Source organism: Ptiloglossa arizonensis, chromosome 4 (genome assembly GCF_051014685.1).
Source record: "Ptiloglossa arizonensis isolate GNS036 chromosome 4, iyPtiAriz1_principal, whole genome shotgun sequence".
Taxonomy (NCBI): domain Eukaryota; kingdom Metazoa; phylum Arthropoda; class Insecta; order Hymenoptera; family Colletidae; genus Ptiloglossa; species Ptiloglossa arizonensis.
The window spans coordinates 14,351,956-14,373,264 of record NC_135051.1 but is presented as its reverse complement, the minus strand read 5'-3'; the positions used below and the strand labels follow the sequence as shown (position 1 = coordinate 14,373,264).

At 33.0% G+C, this 21,309-nt stretch overlaps 3 protein-coding genes across 6 annotated transcripts in view; all 3 read left to right on the top strand.

Moving 5' to 3' along the window:
* LOC143145248 (uncharacterized) overlaps positions 1–1,704 on the top strand; it is a 30,009-nt gene extending 28,305 nt beyond the window's left edge. Inside the window, exon 15 of one of the 3 annotated variants that reach the window (XM_076308437.1) lies at positions 764–1,704. In XM_076308437.1, the coding sequence (XP_076164552.1) occupies positions 764–928 (165 nt within the window). In that variant the 3' untranslated portion in view covers positions 929–1,704. Of the gene's footprint in view, positions 1–468; positions 568–763 lie in introns of those variants that run through there. The other 2 variants (XM_076308438.1, XM_076308439.1) reach the window with 2 other exon arrangements.
* Positions 1,705–2,566: 862 nt separating this feature from the next.
* On the top strand, positions 2,567–17,431 carry LOC143145993 (cyclin-dependent kinase-like 4). 2 transcript variants are annotated; one of them, XM_076309901.1, is made up of 6 exons: positions 2,567–2,870; positions 13,207–13,396; positions 15,836–16,183; positions 16,536–16,802; positions 16,892–17,050; positions 17,191–17,424. In XM_076309901.1, exons 1-6 carry the CDS (start codon positions 2,803–2,805, stop codon positions 17,335–17,337), a joined length of 1,179 nt encoding a protein of 392 aa, XP_076166016.1. In that variant the 5' UTR covers positions 2,567–2,802; the 3' UTR covers positions 17,338–17,424. The 2 variants fall into 2 exon arrangements, with proteins under 2 accessions (XP_076166016.1, XP_076166017.1); XM_076309902.1 differs by lacking the exon at positions 2,567–2,870 and adding an exon at positions 5,185–5,333 and having other exon boundaries at positions 17,191–17,431.
* A 1,519-nt stretch (positions 17,432–18,950) lies between these two features.
* The window catches only part of Dnapol-epsilon58 (DNA polymerase epsilon subunit 2), a 3,207-nt gene continuing 848 nt past the window's right edge, over positions 18,951–21,309 (top strand). The window contains exons 1-4 of the mRNA XM_076308819.1: positions 18,951–19,486; positions 19,569–20,112; positions 20,205–20,888; positions 20,967–21,291. Of these exons, the coding sequence (XP_076164934.1) occupies positions 19,419–19,486; positions 19,569–20,112; positions 20,205–20,888; positions 20,967–21,242 (1,572 nt within the window). The 5' untranslated portion in view covers positions 18,951–19,418 and the 3' untranslated portion in view covers positions 21,243–21,291. The remainder of the gene's footprint in view (positions 19,487–19,568; positions 20,113–20,204; positions 20,889–20,966; positions 21,292–21,309) is intronic.

The following is a 21,309-nucleotide window of genomic DNA, read 5'->3' as shown; positions in this document are numbered from 1 at the left end:
CTATTCATAGACAAGATTTGTCATGGATTATCTCATATCGTCAGATATCGAATGTCATTGGTTTGTTATGGATTATTATCATTTTGACAACTGGGTATAAGAAACGTATGTATAATCATATGAAAAACTTAAAATTTGAAAAATTGAATATTTCTAAAACTATTGGTTCTCAAACATATGTTTCTCAAGGCTTTTAAAAAATATAATACAAAGATATGACGATTTTTCAAATCCGTTACCTCATACCACTCTTATTGTTAGCACATTCTCGACTCAAAATGCCTGACAATTTTCTGATAGAAATTAAAAATAATAAAATAAGTTCCTATAAACGTATCTCGTATAAAAGTACTATTAACGTCATTAATTCTGGTAAAAAGTAGCTCTAACATCAATATTTCAACTTCGTGAAGTAAACAATCAATCGCTGTGAAATAGATAAAAACGTTTTATCTGTCTTTGTTTTAGAATTTACACCTGATCCAAGTTAATACAGTACAAAGTAATCATAAAACAGTAATATTTATCAAATTTGTTTATTCGAGACTCATTTATTACTCGAACTGGTCGAAGATTCAACTTCTACTAATCTCTCTTCGATTCAACTGTAATCTAATCGTTACTATTGCCACTCTATTTCAATATGTCGACCATCTTGGTAAATACAAGTGTTCCATCGTTTGTATAACACCTTTTTTCCCATTTCTATTCGTAGAACGTGCTGGCAAAGTTTTATTAAATTTTCTACCATTATTTGTTGAAGGTGGAAGTAACGCATGGAGAGGAGAAGCAGATTATAGCTCTTCCAGCTGAAAGACTAGATCGTACAAAAAAATATTATGTGACATTCACTGTCAGAGGGGAAGCACACGAAACGGAGAAATCTAAATCGTCGACTGGTATTCAAAGAAATGCCAAAAGCGTTTAAATAATCTTCGATAATAACGCCTTCCTGTTGTAGCGATTTCAGCTGCATTTTTCGATTCGCTTGAAAAAAATCTCGAGGACGTTTCAATCCTTTTCTAAATAATTTTTTATTCTTTCTTCGCAACGTAATAACCGCGCGTTACAGTTACAAATCGCATAATGTCGATTTTTCTACCGGATTTGTACACTAGTTTCACGATGAATGTATTATTTATTATGTTTCTCGTAAAGTAACACGTTCACCGAAAAAGAAAAACCATTCGAAAAAACTGCCAGTGTAAAAGTTCGTGTATAAATTCGTATTCTGTATAAATCTAATCGAGCTTCTTGTAAAAAATGTTAAATAATATATAAGAATTGTGTTGTAATTTATCGTTGTGAATAATCAGTTACGTGTAAGCGTTTTATGCATGAAATCTCTGTTTTTCGTATGAGAGTCGTGCATCATTACGCCGCAAGGATGGTGCAACAATGTTGGAAAACGGAAACGCAATTTTGTATAATAATTTGATCCGATACAATCAATATTTGTTTCAAGTTTACCTATTCTTCTTGTAAACTGTATGCTGCCTTTTACGAGCAATGACAAATTCTTACATTCGCAAACACTGATCAGAGTTTCAATATCGTTGTACTTGTACAATAAAAAAGATTTCGTTCTTGCAAATGCAGGGACCATAGGGTAATTAACGCATACGTGTCCTGTATATTTGTGTAAAGGTGCCTCTACAGGCGACGTATATGTAATTCTGTGTAAAATAAACAATTATGATTCAGTGTCTGCTTTCCTGACCTTTATACGCAACCTAAACAAATATATTTAAAAGTAACCTAATACAAATATATTGTGGACTATATGTAGGATATAGTATGTGGATATAGTAAGATAATTTTCTAAAGGTTTATATTTACAGAAGATATCACACTGAAATTGTTATAGTACTTTATAAATGTCTACATACATCTTTATGAATACTACAAATCCCATTCATACCAAAAGTCGAAAAAAACAGTTAACTTTTACTCGAAAATTTTGTCGTATTTTGCAATTTTTGTTTAAAAGAATATTTTATGATACTTTTATGAAAAAATTTATTATCATATGAAACTCAATTTAACCAATTTAACTTCTACTCAAATTAGAAGTCTTAATTTTAAGAACTTCAATTCTTCTATTCTCATCGAAAAAGAAAATGTTAACCATAAAAACTAAAATCTACTTTTCGAAAAAATTGATATTCCCACTGGTTTAAATAGAAACTAAAAAAGTTCCATACCCTATTTGGTGCCTAATTTATACACGTTCTACTTTCTACTTCAATTCGTCATTTAAACAAGAATAATGTATCCACCTCGATTCTTTAATGATCACAGTTTCCTCGATTACGACAAAAATACTTGATTAGTTTATTTTGATACATCGTCGACGAGAAATTAAAATTACATTTCGGTTAAAATTCTGTAAAATGATTCTTTGTCGCGTACGATCGAAAAGGTTATGAACATGGCCGATCATCGTCCATCTTTCGACTCTTAGTCGTCATCCTGCATTCAACAACCTCGGGGAAAGCGAGTATTACGTAGAAGTATGGTTAAATCGTTGTATCGTAAATTGGTAAACGTAGTCGTTCGAAACTTGACGAGCAACTGCCGGAATTATCGATCAGCTCGCTGACGTAGTTAAACAAATGGTTGAGAGCGCGTAATCGTTTCGATTCACCGAGGGAAAGCGTGCTGCACTTAGCAATAAAACCGCCACAGTCTGTCAATAATGTCGTCACGTCAGACGCGATCAACGAGAGCCAGAGTGAAGTTCGCGACGATGCATCTTGAACACTTCATCGACGAAACGAGATTCCTGTGAGAAGCCTTCGCATGGACAAATGGCTCCAAGATAGAAAGCTCTGGCTTTTCGGTAGCACACTACCCTTGCTGCCACGAAGGTAAACATTGTCACTGTTATCGAGTATCTCGCTTACCAAACAAAGACTACTGTATTATTCTTTCTCGTTAAAAACATCACGAACACGAAAATGTTTATTAACAACGTACAAATTTGCGATCCACTGTTAAGTGACTCGAAACCGGGTGATTCGAGCAAGTTTGCTCAATTGTCGCGCAGGATCGCTCTTCGTTTCGAAAATTTTATTTTCGATGTTTTAATTACAAATATAAAGAAGACACGTGAAGCGTAATAAATATATTTTTTTTCTATAATATAATAGAATTTTCTTGAATTTGTTTTCTTGCGATTTCACTTCGACCGCTGTCCAAGTTACATTTAAGTTGAAACTGTGTCACGAATATAAAATTTGTTTAATTGCTTGTTTACTGTTACAAAGTAACAATGTATCGTTGGAATCTGGAGCCTCGTTCTCTCCTGAATACGTGACTTTGACATTGAATTAAATCGATCGATCTTTGTTACATAGTTTTAACACGCAAGGCATAATGTATGCATTAAACGTCATAGACTGCTATTAAAGGTGACTATTATATCAAACCGGAAGCTAGATTCTCAGTGTAGTTACTAAATGAAAGGAATTTTTTAACGCAACGTAATAATCCCCGTTCGAGATTATAATTTCCAGAATTAATTAACCGTTGAAATGTCGGTTAATTATTTTTGGTTATATTGGTATTAAAGGTGACTATTATATCAAACCGGAAGCTAGATTCTCAGTGTAGTTTTTAAATGAAAGGAATTTTTTAACGCAACATAATAATCCCCGTTCGAGATTATAATTTCCAGAATTAATTAACCGTTGAAATGTCGGTTAATTATTTTTGGTTGTGTCGCGTATTAGCATCGATTATTGCAACTAGTAACGAAGTGTTAACAACAACAGCGATATATCTTACAGGATATAAAAAGTTGACAAAGAAAAGAACAGGTATAAAGGTGATTTAAGCCATTAGGACGATGTTAGCATTTCTCTGAATGGAAACGAAAGAAATTAGTAAAGAAAAATGTTCTACCGTGAAATTATGCTTTTTCTTGGACGTGACTGTATTTTTTTACGTCGATCGATTTCTCCCGGTATATTGCGTGTCGATGTATCAGTGATCGAAAAATGAATAATTCACGAAATTGATTCATCCTTTACGTAAAAAATTTACTTCCACGCGAAAAGTGTACAAACGTTTTTTTTATTATGTTATTAAGCACCATGAAATAGGAATATTGATGAAATATAAAACATTCGACTATTGCTTTTAATATTAATTTCAGAAAAAATATATAAATATGTGTATATACAGCCATAGTACTTGACCCTTTTAAAAAATGAATAATTAGGAAGTTAAGAAAAACAGTATGTGAAGGAGCAGAAGAATACAAAACGAATGAACTTTCATGAACATCTTATTATATTAGGTAATAATATGTTGAAAGAATTATTTGTTATTTCACTCGATTATTTAAACATCTTCTTAACGTAACGGTAGTCAAACCATTGTCCCTCGGTACAAATTTATTTATGATGTTCACCTAATTTTCTCTATTCCTCTACTCTTTAATTATTCATTCCTGAAGAGGGTCAACCACTCTAACCGAAACGTTGAAATAAAAATTTCTCTGTATTTTTCTAGCAATAACCAGTAACAGATACGTTTGTATATTTTTCTCTCAAACTGAACACATATGTTTATAAAAATTCATCGTAAAAAAATGGTTGTAACATTATACCCTAAGTGTTTCTTAAACCAGAATAATAAAACATTTCTATTGTGTCTACTATCGAACGAATAAAATAAAGACAAAAAAATAATTAAATTGGAGTTATTTCAATTTTGTGTGGGTGGAAACAGTAAATTTAACATTATCAGGAGAAAAGTGAAAGCACGATATTTTTATAAAATGCCTACGAGAGATAAAAATATTTTTATTTCATGATACGAAAAAACGTTGGCTCTTCGACTTATTTTTATAAACACCTGTATTCGAAAATATTCATCTTCGATGTTATAATTACTGATAATTATCAATTTCTAATTAAGAACACTAACAAAGATTTCAATGAAAATAACTAGCATCGATTCTAAATTTTAAATAAAAGTCTCGGAGTTTTTTCCCAAAGAGTTTCCGTGTACAGGTACAATCGATAAATACGATTCGTTAGTGCTATTTATCACATCCACGTTTAGGATGCGGAATTTGAAGAAACTTAGCAGGAAGTTACGTAACTTTCACCGTCTTCCGTCGCGTAGGTTATACGCCAAAAACACTTTAACCCCGTTCATGGTCGTCATTTAAACATAGGCGTACACAGTTTAATATCGATTGTCAATAATCAAGAGCACATTGTAAAGTAGCGTTTCAACACACTTACTTAGTGATGCTCGGTATGTTCCACGACAAGGGTGTTTCAGCAACAGGATTCAATGAACGCCATCATAGGACTTCTGTACGTATTCGTGATAAATTTTATTTTAAAAAAAAAAAAGAAGAATAAACACGTACGGAGTATGCAAACTTTAATATACTTTCTAAGTGGAAAAAATTGTACTTTCCGTGAAGGTGTGTATCTGGAAAGGTATATAGTACGAATTGTAAATAATTGAATTCTTATCTTTTATAAATTTAACGATTGCTAGATTTTTATAAAAACTAAAAATGTATCTACTTCCACATACCAAGTACATGTTTATTTACATATTTCACTGTCGTGGAAAACCATTTCGTTCGCCATTTTCTTATTGTAGGTTACAATTACGATTGCATTTTTTTTCTGCGCTTTTAGAGTTAAATCTATACAGCAGAATGAAAAAAGAACTATTGTTAAGTAAAAGTAATTTCTTGTGACGTCACTGACGAGTAATTGCGTTGATGGTACTATGATATTTATGTTGTCATTCCAAGAAGTACTGTTTGATTTAAAGTTAAAGTAGGGCTGTTCCACACTTGTGGCAAGTTTGCAGTATCATGGGAAAAGGTCAAAACAATCGTGGAGGTTTTCTGGAAGCTAATTTCAAGGTACCGCGAGCGCTCTATCAATTCTATTACTTTTCACTCGAGTATGACACGCGAATTCCCTCGATGCCAATAACAGCAACGGTATCCACCTTTATTATTTTTCAAGAAGTCCACGTGACGTTGTTAGCTAGAGTATCCATTATCTATCACGAAAGAAATATCGGTTCGATACAATTTTTCTTATCGGGTGTGTTTTCTTTTAATTAAAAGGATTCACTCGTGGAACCTTTGATACGTTCCACGTGGGATAAATTAAAATCTTTGTTCAAACAATGTTCAATTATACACACTGCGAGGTATTATGGTCTAACATACGTGGTAAACATGGACGTTACTTAATAGAATAATCACCACGGTGTGTAGTCACTTTTGTAACGAAGTGTTTTACAAATGGGATTACCAACTTTTTGCCATACTTTTTTGTAATATGTTCGACAACGTCTGCGACGGTTCTGTTCCGTTTATGTACACGAAGAATAAATTATTGTCGTACAAACTATGCAAAACAGGCCGCTCGATAGGTGCAGGCTACAAGAAGGTGTCGCCACTGTGAGTGAAAGAAGATCGCTATACCACGTGGGTTGTAGGTTGTAGGTCACCCACTATACGATAATTGCACTGGATATATTAATTATGTGACAATTACTGGTATTACAAAGTAGTGCGTTTTTCTTAGTAATGAAAATTACAAACAGCTGGTACTAAAAGTGAATCGTAGATTTCTGATAACTGAGATGTAAGATTGGAAATTTTAATTGACATAAACAGGCTCGTAAAAGTTAAAACAAAATAAAGATAAACTCAAAAATTTCACAGCGTCGACTTGGTACTTTTCTTTTTAATCGAATTCTTCTTGATATTTTATTTTCGTCGTCTTTTGTGTGTATATATTAAACATCAAATTCAGAAATTTTGCATTATTTATTTAAAATTGTTACCTTAGAGTGCCAAGTTTTTTTTTTAAATATATTAGTATCACTGTGGAATTCAGCAGACACCAACGTTATTTCTACTCTCAATTATTTTTGCTTGAAAAGTATTGAAATCGAAACCACGAACTGCAAGTAAAAACACTCGTTTACAAAATTTTCAATTCAAAATTATAACTTTCATCGTGTAGCGTTTCAAGCAAAGTATAAATACATAACTGTGAAAGAAAACATGTTGTAAAGAAACAGAAAAACAATTATGTAATGATGAAGCTAATGTTACAAAGTGCAAGAAAATATTGTCTACTCGATGCTTTACAAAAAAAAAGATACTGTAATTATATGCTATATTGGAAAATGTTTCACTCCAGAAAATGTGAAAATGTTGAATTTTAGTGAAAACGAAAGCATAGAAGATACGAGCAATTGTTTTTTTCTTTCATAATTTTTAACTATTAGATTTTCTCGTTTTAAATATTTGTATCAATGCAAGTGACATATTCGATGTTCGTCACAATTAGACAGTTTTCCTTCGTTCAAATTTCTTTTCCTTTTGTCTCTCTTTTTGAACAAAATAGCTCAAAAATAGAAATAGAAACTCAAACGTTTCACAAACATTGCAAAAATGTTGAAACATTGAAACAAAATAACCCGAATTTACTAAACGTATTTTACACGCAAATCGTATGACATTCCAGCCGGCCTATACACATTTCATGAAGTCACTGTTTCAATCCCCGCAAACATACGAAGCTGTCACGCGTCTTATACGATCGTTGACATCGTAAACATTATTCGCGGTGATAATATAAATTCAAATGTCACCGTTTCCGAAAGATATAAATACGAGAAGACACATTAGAATTCAATGACCTCAGTGTGCTACTCCGGAGTTACAAAGGGCTATTTACATTACAGAAATCATTCCATAAATGGAATATTGTATTTCATAAATAAATATGTATAACTCGACAACGTAGAAAAAATCCTCGAGGAACTGGCCTGAGCGTACATGACGCGTAACAAGATTGAGAAGAATCAAATCATGTTATACCATCTTTTACATTTTTAACTCTTCTTGACTTTACAACATTCGAGAGTGGCATTGGAAAATAACAACTTCCTGTAACATATCGACCCCCGAACTAATTTTCAAAATATTAAATGTCAAACTATGGAAATTTCCCTCTTTGATTTTTCAAAATTTTAACATTCAATTCGTCGAAAATTCTTCGTAATAGAAGGTTAATATTTTGCGAGAATTAATTTTTCGTCACTTTCGAATTCTGAGTATTTAAAAGACAATTAAGAAAAGTGAGGTTACAGAATTCGAGCTACAATGGAAGGTTAATATTTTACAAGAGTTAATTTCTTACATTCTTCGGATTTTGGATATTTAAAAGTAAATAAAAAGGAGGAAAATTATGAAACTCGAGTTAGAGTAACGCATAGAATGTTTTCACCGAGAAATTAAAAGGGAAATGGAGATCGTGGGAACACGTGACGAGAAAAGGGGCGGGACTATGGTTCTCCCACCACAGGGATCATTTTTAATTCGACGAGCTATACATTCGGCAACCACTCTATCGAAGACCCAAGCTGCACGACACTTACGAAATTGGCAAACAGTGGTATATATGTTTATTTCGTTGCGTTTCTGCAAAAAAGATTCATCACTGACCGAAGTCGATCAATATTAAATCTCGTGCATGAAATTAGCCAACGGTGAAATGCAATTTCAGAGCCGCTGATACGTTTGTAACCAACATCGTCGACCTTGTAACGGCAGCGATGCATTTTTAGCCGATTAAATCTTGAAATCGACGACTAAACAAGCCACAAAATTATCAACGCCTCATAACACACCCGTTTGTTCCTCCTCAAAACCTCGAGTATGGTGAAGTATTTATATTTTTTAGTTCGACATGGTCAACGATTTGAAGTTCGTAAATTATCGTCAGCGCGTGCCACTTTGGTAAGCTGACCACACCTGTAAAACATTAAACATTCGTACAAATTATTGAACAAATATTACACTTTCGATTGCATTTAAATCCGACTTTTGTCATTTCACGATGTGATTTCCCTTGGTTGCAATAAAAAAAACAATCGCTTACGTTCTTCCACTGTAACTGCTTTTTTTTTTTAATATTCCATTTTATATTACCTCCGTTTTATATTTCCATTTTATGGAGTGTATATATTTATACTTAATGCGTGACATGCAAAACAGTGCAACGACCCTGATGTTCAATAAACGAGAAATACTGTAAAGTAGTTTACAGTAAAGTATATCGTACACACATCTTAATCGTTTAATGACATTTTACAAAACTTCAGGCTATATTTTGCATTCGAACAAACAATTACCTTGAAACAACAGCATTGATAAAATATTATTAGTGATCGCAAAAATTGCATATCTGTACAGAGTGTTCTTGAAATAACCGACCAAAATTTCAAAATACATACTCATTGTAACGATAAAGAAATATTACACATGCAATCTTTAACAAATCGTTTGTCGGTGATTTTACCGAAAATGATCGAATATTCTTCAATTTTCTTTTCTTCGTAATTTAAACTGACCAACAACATACTTTTCAATTCATCGAATATTGTTTCTTTACCAGTTGATTAAAATATTCGAACATAATTCTCTCGATAAAACTGTTTCGTTATTTCTCGTTTCCCCCTTACCAATCGTATCACGTTACACCATCAAAAATACAAAAAGTGAAAAAAATAATGTAGAAGAAACGTTAACTTTTACCATCGTTGTTCCCAATTAAATCAAAACGTAGGAAATAAGAGCGTAGTTTAATTTAGTTCGATGCGTTTTTCGAGTTCTCTTCGGTACACGAATCAGATTCAATAATCCGTATAATTAAAGAAGGAACGAAACAGTATTCAACGCAAGAAAAGCTGACACGAACGATTAATTTCAGCTCCCTTGGTTGCAATAAAAAATACAATCGCTTACGTTCTTCCACTGTAGCTTCTTTTATTTTTTTTTTTTAATATTCCATTTTATCCTACCTCCGTTTTATATTTCCATTTACCGAATATGTAACGAAAGACGATTTCGAGCGTGAACAGCTGCACGTTGTGTGCACCTTGTGTGCAACGTTTTCACACAAGGTGGGAGACGTCCAATTTCTACGCAAGCTGAGCAACGTTACGCGATCCAAGGGCGCCTGCGCAAGGTCCCGATTCAAATAAAGCGAAACCCGCAGGGGAGCTTGACCCTTGGTCATCGGCTAGGATACAGACAGTTTAGTCCACAGCCTTTACAGTGATAGCATGCTCTTTACGCAGCAGTTCACCTCCTTACCATGCCTAGCCAAGTATAAAAAGTGGGTACGAGCACAAATCACGCTCGAAACTTACAAGAAACATCCGTTAAGCGAACGACGCCGATTTTGGTGGAACCTCGCAGGTTTGTAGAGTGGTCAAAAAATAAGGACGCGTATTTTTTCTCAGCCACGATAACTCAAGTTCAACAGGGTGAAACTATTATTCGATATTATTTTTCGAGAATATTTCACACACGAAGAAGTTTTCACGTCAGAGGGTGGTTTCTCATCGAACACCTCGTGAGAAAAAATTAATGGAGGGAAACTGTTAACTTTTAACATCGTTGTTCTCAATTGAATTAAAACGTTGGAAATAAGAGCGTAGTTTAACTTTATTAGTGTTTGAACGGTTCGACGCGTCTTTCGAGTTCTCTTCGGTGCAAGAATCTGAGTAAATTTACTGTATAATTAAAGAACGAACGAAACAGTATTTTAAAGTAAGAGAGCTGATACGAAGAATTAATTTTAGCTTGTAAGGCGAGCTAAATATTTAAGAAAAGTAAAGTGGTTTCATTTATAGTAACGCAGTGTAAATTATCGTCGTATTTATGTTACTATAAATGTTAGTTGTTTATCGTATTCATATTTATCCGTATTTAAATACCGTTTTTGTTTGTTCTTTAATTATTTGAGTAATTGAATGCAATTTATGCAACGAAGGAATTCCAAAAGAAGGATCGAAACTTTAACGAACAATGAAGTTAAACCGTGCTTGTGTTTTCTATAATTTTTTAAATTTAATTTTCAGTTACGAAAGGAATCGTTATTAGTTTCTATTCTCAATATTTTTGAAAAGAAAACGTGGCGAACTATTTTTATTCATAATTGACTGTAAATAATTTTCGATAATTAAAAATGTAAAAGTAATTGTAGAAGTCACCTTTTGACGATAAATAATAGACTGTCTTATGTGCACAACGTGTGCAACAGTATTTACAAATGATTCGTCGATCTTCTTATCAATTCTTTTTCGATAAGCACATCGTGTTATTTTCTTTCAAGAAACAAATGATTTGTTCATAAAAACTTTCTGGTATTGTAAAGAGAAAGAAAAGTCAGTTTCAAGTTAATGTGAACATGGTCCCACGAGTAAATAGAATGTGGACGATTAATTTTTATTAAAATACGACTTGCAGTTCCTTCCAGGATCAATCTTTCTTATTTTTATAGACACATTGAATAATTTTGGAGGCAACGTCAAAAGGCTGAAACTTTGAAAAACAGTTCTACCCTTGAATCCTTGAATGCATATTTCTTATCCAGAACTTGCAAATAAAATTGAAGGAAATAATTTCACTCGTTACAATAAGTAGATATTGGCCGAGAAATAAATGTAAAATGAGAAGAGTATATTGCAGAAATTTAACAGTAGATGAGAAACACATGGCTAGTACCTGATAACATCCAAATATATCACAGTTCTGCAACCATATACATTTAAAGGTTAAACTTGAGTTATTGTGAAACAAAAAAAAATACCTACACCTTATTTTTGGTTGTTCTACAAACTTGGGAAATTTCATCAGGATCGTCGCAGATCTTCCTTGTTAAACGATCACTTTTAGTGACTAATCGTTAGAAAACTTTGAAAATTTCGACGATAAAATTCTATTTCGCGTAAAACCTGTCTCTCTTCGTGACAAAAATTATCCAGTGGCGGTAACGTCAAACACGTATCAGTATTTAAACTTCGTTTTGTTCGTGACTCCCTACGAATAAAAGTACTCGTTATTCTGTAAATATTAACGAACGTACACAATTCTGTGTGTATTAAATTACGTTTCTCTTTATTATTATTTTATTATTATTCCTACTACTATTATTATTACTATTACTATTATTATTATTGATATTATTATTATTATTACTACTACTACTACTACTATTATTATTAATACTATTACTATTATTATTATTATTACTATTATTACTACTATTATTATTACGATTATTATTACTATTATTATTACTATTATTATTATATTATTATTATTATTACACTGTATTTGTTCGTGTCTCGTAGCCCGGAAAACTTTCTTTACAAGTTATGTTGCTGGTCGGATCAGTGACGCAAGGAACGCGATCCATGAATCGCGATTGTCATTGCACTTCAATGGGGACGCGCGTGAACTCGCGTGTCACAATGCACGGAGATAAAATCCGCGATGGACTCGTAACTGTGTCACGTGCGTCACATACGTAAGAAACAGTCGATTCTCGTCTGCGAGAAACGTCACTGTTCGACTCGCTTTTCGTCATTTCTCCTGGCCCCAATAGCGATTTCATTGAATCGCTGCTTGGACAGTTGCTCGTAACGCGCCATTATAAGCGCGACGATCAAACGAGAAATTACAAATGAAATTATTCAATACACGTTGCTCATAATTAGAAATACATTATTGCCCATACTTTTATCACGATTACAGCGAAGATAATCATCTGGATCCACTTTAACGATAAGAATTACTTTGTAAAGAAAACCACATCCACGAATAGCACAATGTTATTCGAATCGTTAACCTTTAAATGCACACGCTCGTGGAACTGCAACCTATTCACTTTTCGTACGTTTAGGTATTATTAATTACCAACGACGTGTTTCTCAACTGTTCTTGCATTTCTACCATACATTTTCCTCAATTTTAATTCGTTTCCCTCCCTGATATTTAATTTGTTTCGATCAATATCCACACTTGTAACTTTTTGCAATACCGTTTGCATGTTTCGAAATAAATCTACACTTGTTGTAACTTTCTGCAATACTATTTGCATGTTTCGAAATAAATCTACATTTGTGACTTTTTGCAATATCATTTGCATGTTTGGAAATAAATTTATGCGTTTAAAAGTTAACGTTTCTCGTGTATTTCTCTCGGGCAATCATCGAACGAAAGGGTATTGTTCAGAATGAGAAAGATAGATCGAATTGATATCTTATTTGATTGAAATATTATATATAGGATGACCTCGATACGATGGTCAATTGTGTTTATTTTGAAAGAGTGGTCTTTTTCCTCAGGTCACGCGCGCCGAGCAAGGCGATGGAAAGGTACGAAAGACTGGCACGCCTCGGGGAGGGTAGCTACGGTGTCGTCTTCCAGTGCAGGGATCGGCAAACTGGAAAATTGGTAGCTGTAAAAAAGTTCCAACAGACGGAGGATGATCCTCTCATAAGGAAAATCGCGCTGCGCGAAATACGTCTCCTTAAGGTCAGTGCGCGATGCGCGCGTAAACAGTAACAACGAGCGAATAAAACGAGAAGGCACGTGCACGTGACGTTCAGCCTGAGAACAATTTTAAAACGAAAATGAGAACTTTTTCCTACTTTTCTTCGTTACGATGAAAATTGAAGGGAAAATTGAAGCGCCACAGAAATACATCGCAATCGGATTTAGATTATTTTCACCTGTAACTTTCCAATTTAGATTATTTTCACCTGTAACTTTCCAATTTGGATTACTTTCACCTGTAACTAGTCCAAAATACAATCTTTTCCTAAGACTCTTTGTTTTTAAATGAATCGACTTCGGTTATATGACGTCAAGAAGAGTGCTATTGTGCGTGTAACAAAATACAGAACACTTTTAACAATTTTTAACCGGATAACGATATTAAAATTAAATTAATACGACAGGTTATTTAAAGAAATTTCTATTTGTGTATCCTTGAGTATCTTGTAGAATCAATACGAACGTGAATAAACGAAATCCATTTCGTTGAGACAGTCGAGTATATTAGGTATTAATAATTATAATCTCTTTTTAATCTCAGGCTTCACGAAGGCTGACCAAAATATCTGACCAATACTTGATCATTTTTCCCGAGACCAATTTTTCTTTCTCCTTACAATACACGCGTAAAAATATTCAAAGTCGATCGTCTCGAAGATAACGCGTCGTAGCAAAAAAAAAAGTTGCTCCGTATTTTCGATTCATTTTCTCACGTCGAATGACCAAATCAAGACTTGTATTCTCGGACTATTATTCACCCTGTACTTCGAAACACAACGAAACGTCCTATGGAACAATTTGTTGTTATACAAGACCGATCCTCGTTCGATTTCAAAATGTCACAATTTCCGCATAGGGGTTGAAGAGCTCCGTCTGTGTTATACTCGTATCTTCGTCGAGGAGAGTGTGTGGCCGTATATATACACAAAGTATTATCAGAAAATCTATGAAGTATCGTCTTTAGTTCCTCCGTCTCTCGGCACGAGCCTCTAACCCTCTACGTACATACTTCGAGGTGAACGAACCCTCGTACCCTGAAAATACCAAAGCTCGTGTTACCTGTCCTCGAATTAAGACAGTCCAACCGGATGAACATCAAGAATTGAAAACATCCTTGCACTTTGACGATCGTGTTGGCGTTCGATTCTCGGATGCTCTGAATACGAAATCGAACGATGCGACGGGCAAAAATTTATAATCATCTACAACAGTGTAGTCGCATAAATCCAACGTTGACTACAAGAAGTGGCCAACGGTCAATACCGCGGCGGTCAATATCTTAGCGTGTTCTGCTCTCGCCGACCTAGCCTTATCGAAATAATCGAGGGGTTCCCTCCTAAACATATGCGCATTCAAACGAGCCTCCACTCTGCTCTGACATTTTGCCTCAAGGATATTTTCTTTCGTGCGGTGTGCAAAATAAATCCGGGCCACGATGTTAACGATTTCCTTTCGCCGCGACTTTTGACCGCAACACCTGTTAGCGATAACGACAGGCTTTCGCACGAGTTTCTTTCCATTCGTTGGATCAAAGGAGAGAAGGGATTGCGTAATTTTCAGACCTCCGTGGAACCACTTGTACCTCGATGACTATTCTTCCTCCTCTGCTTGTATCTGAAACTTACATTATCACTGTTGGTATCTTTGTGAAATGAATACTTTTGTATAATTCGATTTTAACGAAAGTACTTATCGATTATAGATCAATTACTTTGCACGATTCTCTCGATGTTACGCTGAATATTTAACAGAAAGATGTTTCTTCAAGCAGTTAGGTCTGGGTTAGAGAGCTACTGTTTTTCAATCTAAACTATTTTTTTTGTGTTTAGATTAACCGTTTAAAGAAATAGTTTTCTTTACCACTTTTTCGTCGGGTATACTTTGTTTCTTGCGAGAGTACTAGCGGTGAAAATTCAAGTACAATATCAAACGACACCCAGAAGAATAGATGAATAAATAAACGAAAGAAAAATGATCTCATAATCGGGGGAACAGTCACCCAAAATCTAGCTTCGTCGTTCTCTCGATAATTTCTGTTCTATCGATGTTATAAAAAAATATCAAGTCCGTTTCAATGTAACCAACAATAATCTACATCGATACTTTATTTCTGTGGAACAATAAGATGCTTCGAAATTATCGAGTTGTTCGGAAAGTAATTTCGTTTTCCAAAATGGAGAATATATGATTTAATGAAATGTTTATACACTCTAAAAAAATCGTGTTTCATTTTCGTCAAAAAAAAAAAAAAAAAACGAAATGACTTTCCGAACAACCATATTGCATTTCAAGGAAGAAATATACTTCCGATTACTTTATCAAATTTGTATAAACATTGTACAAAGTAGAATTCAATTGTCAACGTCCCAATTATTAAACTCGATGTCCATTTAATCTTACGTAACGTGTATATTGCAGAACCTCAAACACCCGAATCTTGTCAATCTTTTGGAAGTCTTCAGGCGGAAACGGAAGTTGCATCTGGTCTTCGAATACTGCGAGTACACCCTACTGAACGAGATGGAAAGATATCCAAATGGTTGTCCAGAAATCACCACGAAGCAACTCACGTGGCAAATTCTACAGGGTGTCGCGTATTGTCATCGGTTAGGTTGCGTGCACAGAGACGTGAAGCCTGAAAACATTCTGATCACAGCCGAAGGAGTGGTGAAATTGTGCGACTTTGGTTTCGCGCGAATGCTCAGTCCTGGTGAAAACTACACAGAATACGTTGCAACTAGATGGTACAGAGCGCCCGAACTACTGGTAATTTTCTAAATAATTTAAGTAATCTTCTTTGGTCAATTAAGCCCCATGTCCTTGGCCCCATCCAAGTGGACCATCTATTAGCTGGTACTTCATCTTCGAAAGATATATTTTATATCGTTATTATTCTCTGGTATACATTTATGAATATTCGATGTAAAATTTTGATCTAATTCTATGCAACCTACTCGACATAAGGATAAAAGTTGAAAAAAAAACACGTGTCGAAAATAAATCGTATCCTAGCAAAACAATGTTGAAGTTCGTCCCAGTTTGTCTCCCATTAATGTGTATACGTCGATAAGCATTTGGTAAAAACACAGCATTTGTGTTATGTACCTCTTTTCAACAGGTCGGAGATACCCAATATGGTACTCCGGTCGACGTATGGGCAATAGGTTGTGTCTTCGCGGAATTAATACGCGGAGAAGCACTATGGCCAGGAAAATCGGACGTGGATCAACTATACTTGATCCGAAGGACTATAGGCGACCTGTTGCCAAGACACATGGCAATTTTCCAACAAAATGAATTTTTTGCTGGCATCAGCTTACCGGCTCCTCAAACTCTTACCCCTCTCGAAGATGCTCTACCTAATAGAGGCAACACTGCTCTACAGGTACGCTTCTTGTTTGTGTTCTTTTCCTTGGTACACCGAGTAACTGCAATTTACATTGAAATATAATGTTATTCAATTTCATTCAACAGCTTGACTTTCTTCAAAAATGTTTGGATAAAGATCCCAATCAAAGATGGTCCTGTGAACAGCTCCTTCAACATCCCTATTTCGAGAACTTTCACTTTAAAATGCCCGAAGCCGAAATGGAAGAATTCGAGAAGCTTAAGAAATACCGGGATCGTTCAAGAGTAAGTTCAATCGCACGATTATAAACGTGTTGATTTGTGGGTACCGAATTTAACAGTGGTTTAAAAGTAAATTAAAAAATTTATGTATAAAATACGGTAAAATAATCAAATTTTATTATAATATTAATATTATATTTTAGAATAGTAACTACAGTCAAATGGTTTTACCTCAACTTCCTAAGGCTGGTGCTTCAGTACATAGTCAAAATGAAAATCGGCCGAGAAGCTCCTCCATACATCATCAGCAGGACTTCGATCACCTGCCTACTATTAAAGGTTGTAATTAAGCTCCTCTGTGATTGTAATATATTTATTTATATATACATATATATATATATATATTTATTTATTTAAACTTTACAAATATTCGTTATAATTTAATAATTATTATTACTTTTTACTTTTACCTGCACGTTTGTCTTTGAGCTCATAAAGAGATTTTGTTCTGTTAGCATGATTTCCATGTATACATATTTATTGTATGTACATTGTATGTACACCTTAAAATAAAATTTTGTACAAAATGATCACTTTGTACCATTACATCCATAAAAAAGTAGAGTAAATATGTGTAACTGATTCAGTTCTAAAAATTTGAACTAGTATTTTTAAAAATCATTAGTAAATTGACTATAAGTTATTATCTTGCAAACCATTTAAGTTTGCAAGTGTACACTATAATTGAAAAAGACAATACAATTTTTGAGACTGTCATTAGCACATTTATAGTTTATTATACTATTCTTAAGAGCTTGGATAGAATTGGAAAATATTTTATCTTTTGAAATAGAAAGAAATTGAAAATACAAACCTTTTTATCATGAAAATTTTAATTTCTGAAAGTAATACAAAAAAATCTTTGAAAATATTGATCTAATTCTAGTTCAAAAGATAAACATGCATCTGATTTGTATGTATATAAAATTTGAAAACGACTGATTAATTCTATATTGAGATATCATGAAAGCCATTTAAAACGATATACTTCAGCAACCATGTAATAGTATAAGTAATAGTAAATATAAGTACATAAAAATAATATTGTTCTTTCTTTAAACATTCCAATATGCGTGAAAAATATTAAATTCCTTAACCAATAGGTTCTAATAAGAAACTAATTATCGTTTATCCCAAAAACTGCCTAAAAGTGATATCTAAAAGAATACAACTTTAGACAAAAGTTCTAAGACAAATATCTATTATCAAATTTATATCTTAAAGAACTTTGTTGTTTAATATTACTAGGTTATTCAATAAGTTTTGTTGTTCGTTAAAACTTATTGAACATTATAGTACTAGGTTGCTCGATAAGTTTTGTCATTTGAACCTATTATTTGTTAATAGATACAAAAGTTATTAATTTTTTTATCTTATGAATATAAAAGAATTAATAATAACGCCAAATTATAATAAGTAATCATATTTATTTCTATTATTATTTTTACATTCTTTATTCGTCAAAATATTTGTCTAGGTATTTGATCAAAGGATGTTGTCTCTGTTCTTTTGGTACATACTTTCTATTTATCATATACCAACCAGCGGGAATACTAATAAAGCCAACCACACATAAAGTTAAATGCATAGCTAAACGTTTATCCATTCTTGTATCAGTTTATCACTTTTAAATATTGTCTTTTATTGTTAAACGAATTGTAGGTTAATCGTAAGAAAGTAATTTTCTCTAGATAAGATAATATAATAAATGTTTTATTTCTAAATTTAACATAATATGTTTTATCATATTAAACATTACTCACAAAATTTGTTACCAATATATGGTTATTTGAATGAAAAGATATCATAAACTTCCTTCTTACAGACGACACGCCATTCATGTGATTCAGGCATGCTGTTGAGTCGACGCATTAAATTGCATACATATGTAAATGTATGTTGTACTGCGAACTGATTGAACAGAAATATTTCAATTAGAGGTACTTAATGTTCCATAAATTCTACTTTTCTTCAATATAAGTATTATAATTATGTAACTATGAATTATGTATTACTTGTAGAAGTACATAGGTGCATAATTAAAATGAATAAACGTTTTCATTCGTAAATTGAATTTTTAAATGTAAATTTAACGCACAATAAAAAGGCGGGAAATTTTTACAATGTATTCAATAGTTACAACTGTTAATGAAGACAATGCGAATTCAATCGTGAATATGTAAAAAAAAGCCAACAGTTATACACTAACCATAGTATATTTGATTACTTGTTTTTTTTAAATATGTGCATTGGTGTTATGAATTATTTACCTTACGTCAGTGATTATTTGTTATTCTAAAAATACATACTTTCGTCTTCTTTAATATATAGTGTGCATAAATATACATTATTTGATCATAATATTCTAATTATGGCTGATGAAAAATTAGTGAGAACAATACAAGGCACTTTTTCTCTTTACGGTCTTGTACTTCCAAGGTATACCAAGTTTTTACATTTATATAAATGTTTGTTTTTTAACCTTTCAAAATATGAAATTTGTTTATTTTATACTATTCAGGAAGCTCAGTGTTTCACTCGCTAAAGAACTTTTAAATGAAGAAGAACATAAACGTAAAACTTGGCTTATACAAATTGTGGAACAAATTTTAGCACAAAATTTAAATGATCCACATATTACATTGGCAAATCTCAAGCTAGCAATAGAAGAGTGTGTAAGACCAAATACTTTGAAAACTACAGAAACTGTGTTAAATGTGATACATGCATTCGATATACCAAAAATTAAACATAATTTATCAGAGAAAAAGTTTGTTTTGACAACTATACTGCCAGATTTATATCCTGGAGCACAATATAAATCTCTAATATTTAAAGATCGGTTTGAATTACTTTGGTACAGAACTTTAAGGCACGAATTATTTGTTCCTCCCAAACTTGGTGAGAAGAAAGAAAATTGGATTGAATTAGTACCTATTGAATATTTATTAAGTGAAAGTAAAGGAGGAAATGTTTATGTAATGGGTCTTTTGACGCAATTAACAGAAGGTCAATATTATCTGGAAGACACAGGAGGAACGATTAAAGTTGATTTGGAAAAAGCAATATCCTTTAAGAGCCTTTATAATATTAATTTCACATATTATTTGCATACAAGTAATACTTATAAATATTATTTTCCTTAACAATTCTATACAATTTTCGAGATGGATTAATCATGGAAGCTTCTATAGTAATAGCTAGTGGAGATTATAGGGATGGTGTCTTATATGTAGAAGATATAGGTTTTCCACCAGCAGAATCATCTAGCAATGCACGTGCAGATTTTGGTGATATTAATACTTTTGGTGGTTTGCATAATCTCTCTTTGAAGCTTTCAGAAAAGTTAAAAAGTCACGAAGAATGTAATAAAGATGGAATGATTATTTTTGTGTCTGAAATGTGGTTAGATGATGTAATTGTTTTACATAAATTTAGAACTATGTTACAAGGATATGCCCAATGTCCACCTATTGCTTTTATATTGTGTGGTCATTTCTTAAGCTTTCCAGAAAATTTAACAAGTGTACAGAAATTAAAAGATGGACTTAAAGATCTGGCTGATTTAATAATGCAGTTTCCAGACATAAAAGAATTTTCTAAATTCATTTTTGTACCTGGACTGGACGATGTGGGATCACCAAAAATCTTGCCAAGGTCACCACTTCCAAAATATCTTACAGAAGATTTTAGAAAAAATATACCTGGTGCAATATTTACTACTAATCCATGCAGAATTCAATATTGCACAAAAGAGATTGTAGTACTAAGGGAGAATACTTTAACAAAAATGTGTAGAAATGCACTTCACTTTCCACAAGAAGGAAATATTTATGATCATGTAAGTTTTATTGCATTAATATTTGCTTACACTCATTATTGAAAAGTTGTATTACTTCATTTTTATATGATTTTTTAGTTTGCCAAGTCAATCATTTGCCAATCCCATTTGGTTCCGTTAAGTCTTTCCATAATTCCAGTATATTGGAAGCAGGATCATGCTTTACAGATGTATCCAACTCCGGATGTGATTGTAGTCGCGGACAAATTTGAAGCGTATGCGACTACTTACTCAAATTGTCATGTAATCAATCCTGGAGTATTTCCGAAGAATGAATATTCATTTAAAGTATACGTTCCAGCCCTAGATTTAATCGAGCATTGTGCTATCCCCAAAGATATGGATGATTATTAATTTCCAATTATATGAAAATTAAAAAATACAGAAAATATAAACAAATACAGTAAGGAGTTTTTTATCG

Bases quoted from the DNA above. Each gene is read 5' to 3' on its own strand.
- LOC143145993 (XM_076309901.1), top strand. From the start codon at position 2,803: ATGGACAAATGGCTCCAAGATAGAAAGCTCTGGCTTTTCGGTAGCACA. The intron at 13,397-15,835 runs GTCAGTGCGCGA...TGTATATTGCAG, and splicing joins GCGAAATACGTCTCCTTAAG to AACCTCAAACACCCGAATCT. The intron at 16,184-16,535 runs GTAATTTTCTAA...TCTTTTCAACAG, and splicing joins ACAGAGCGCCCGAACTACTG to GTCGGAGATACCCAATATGG.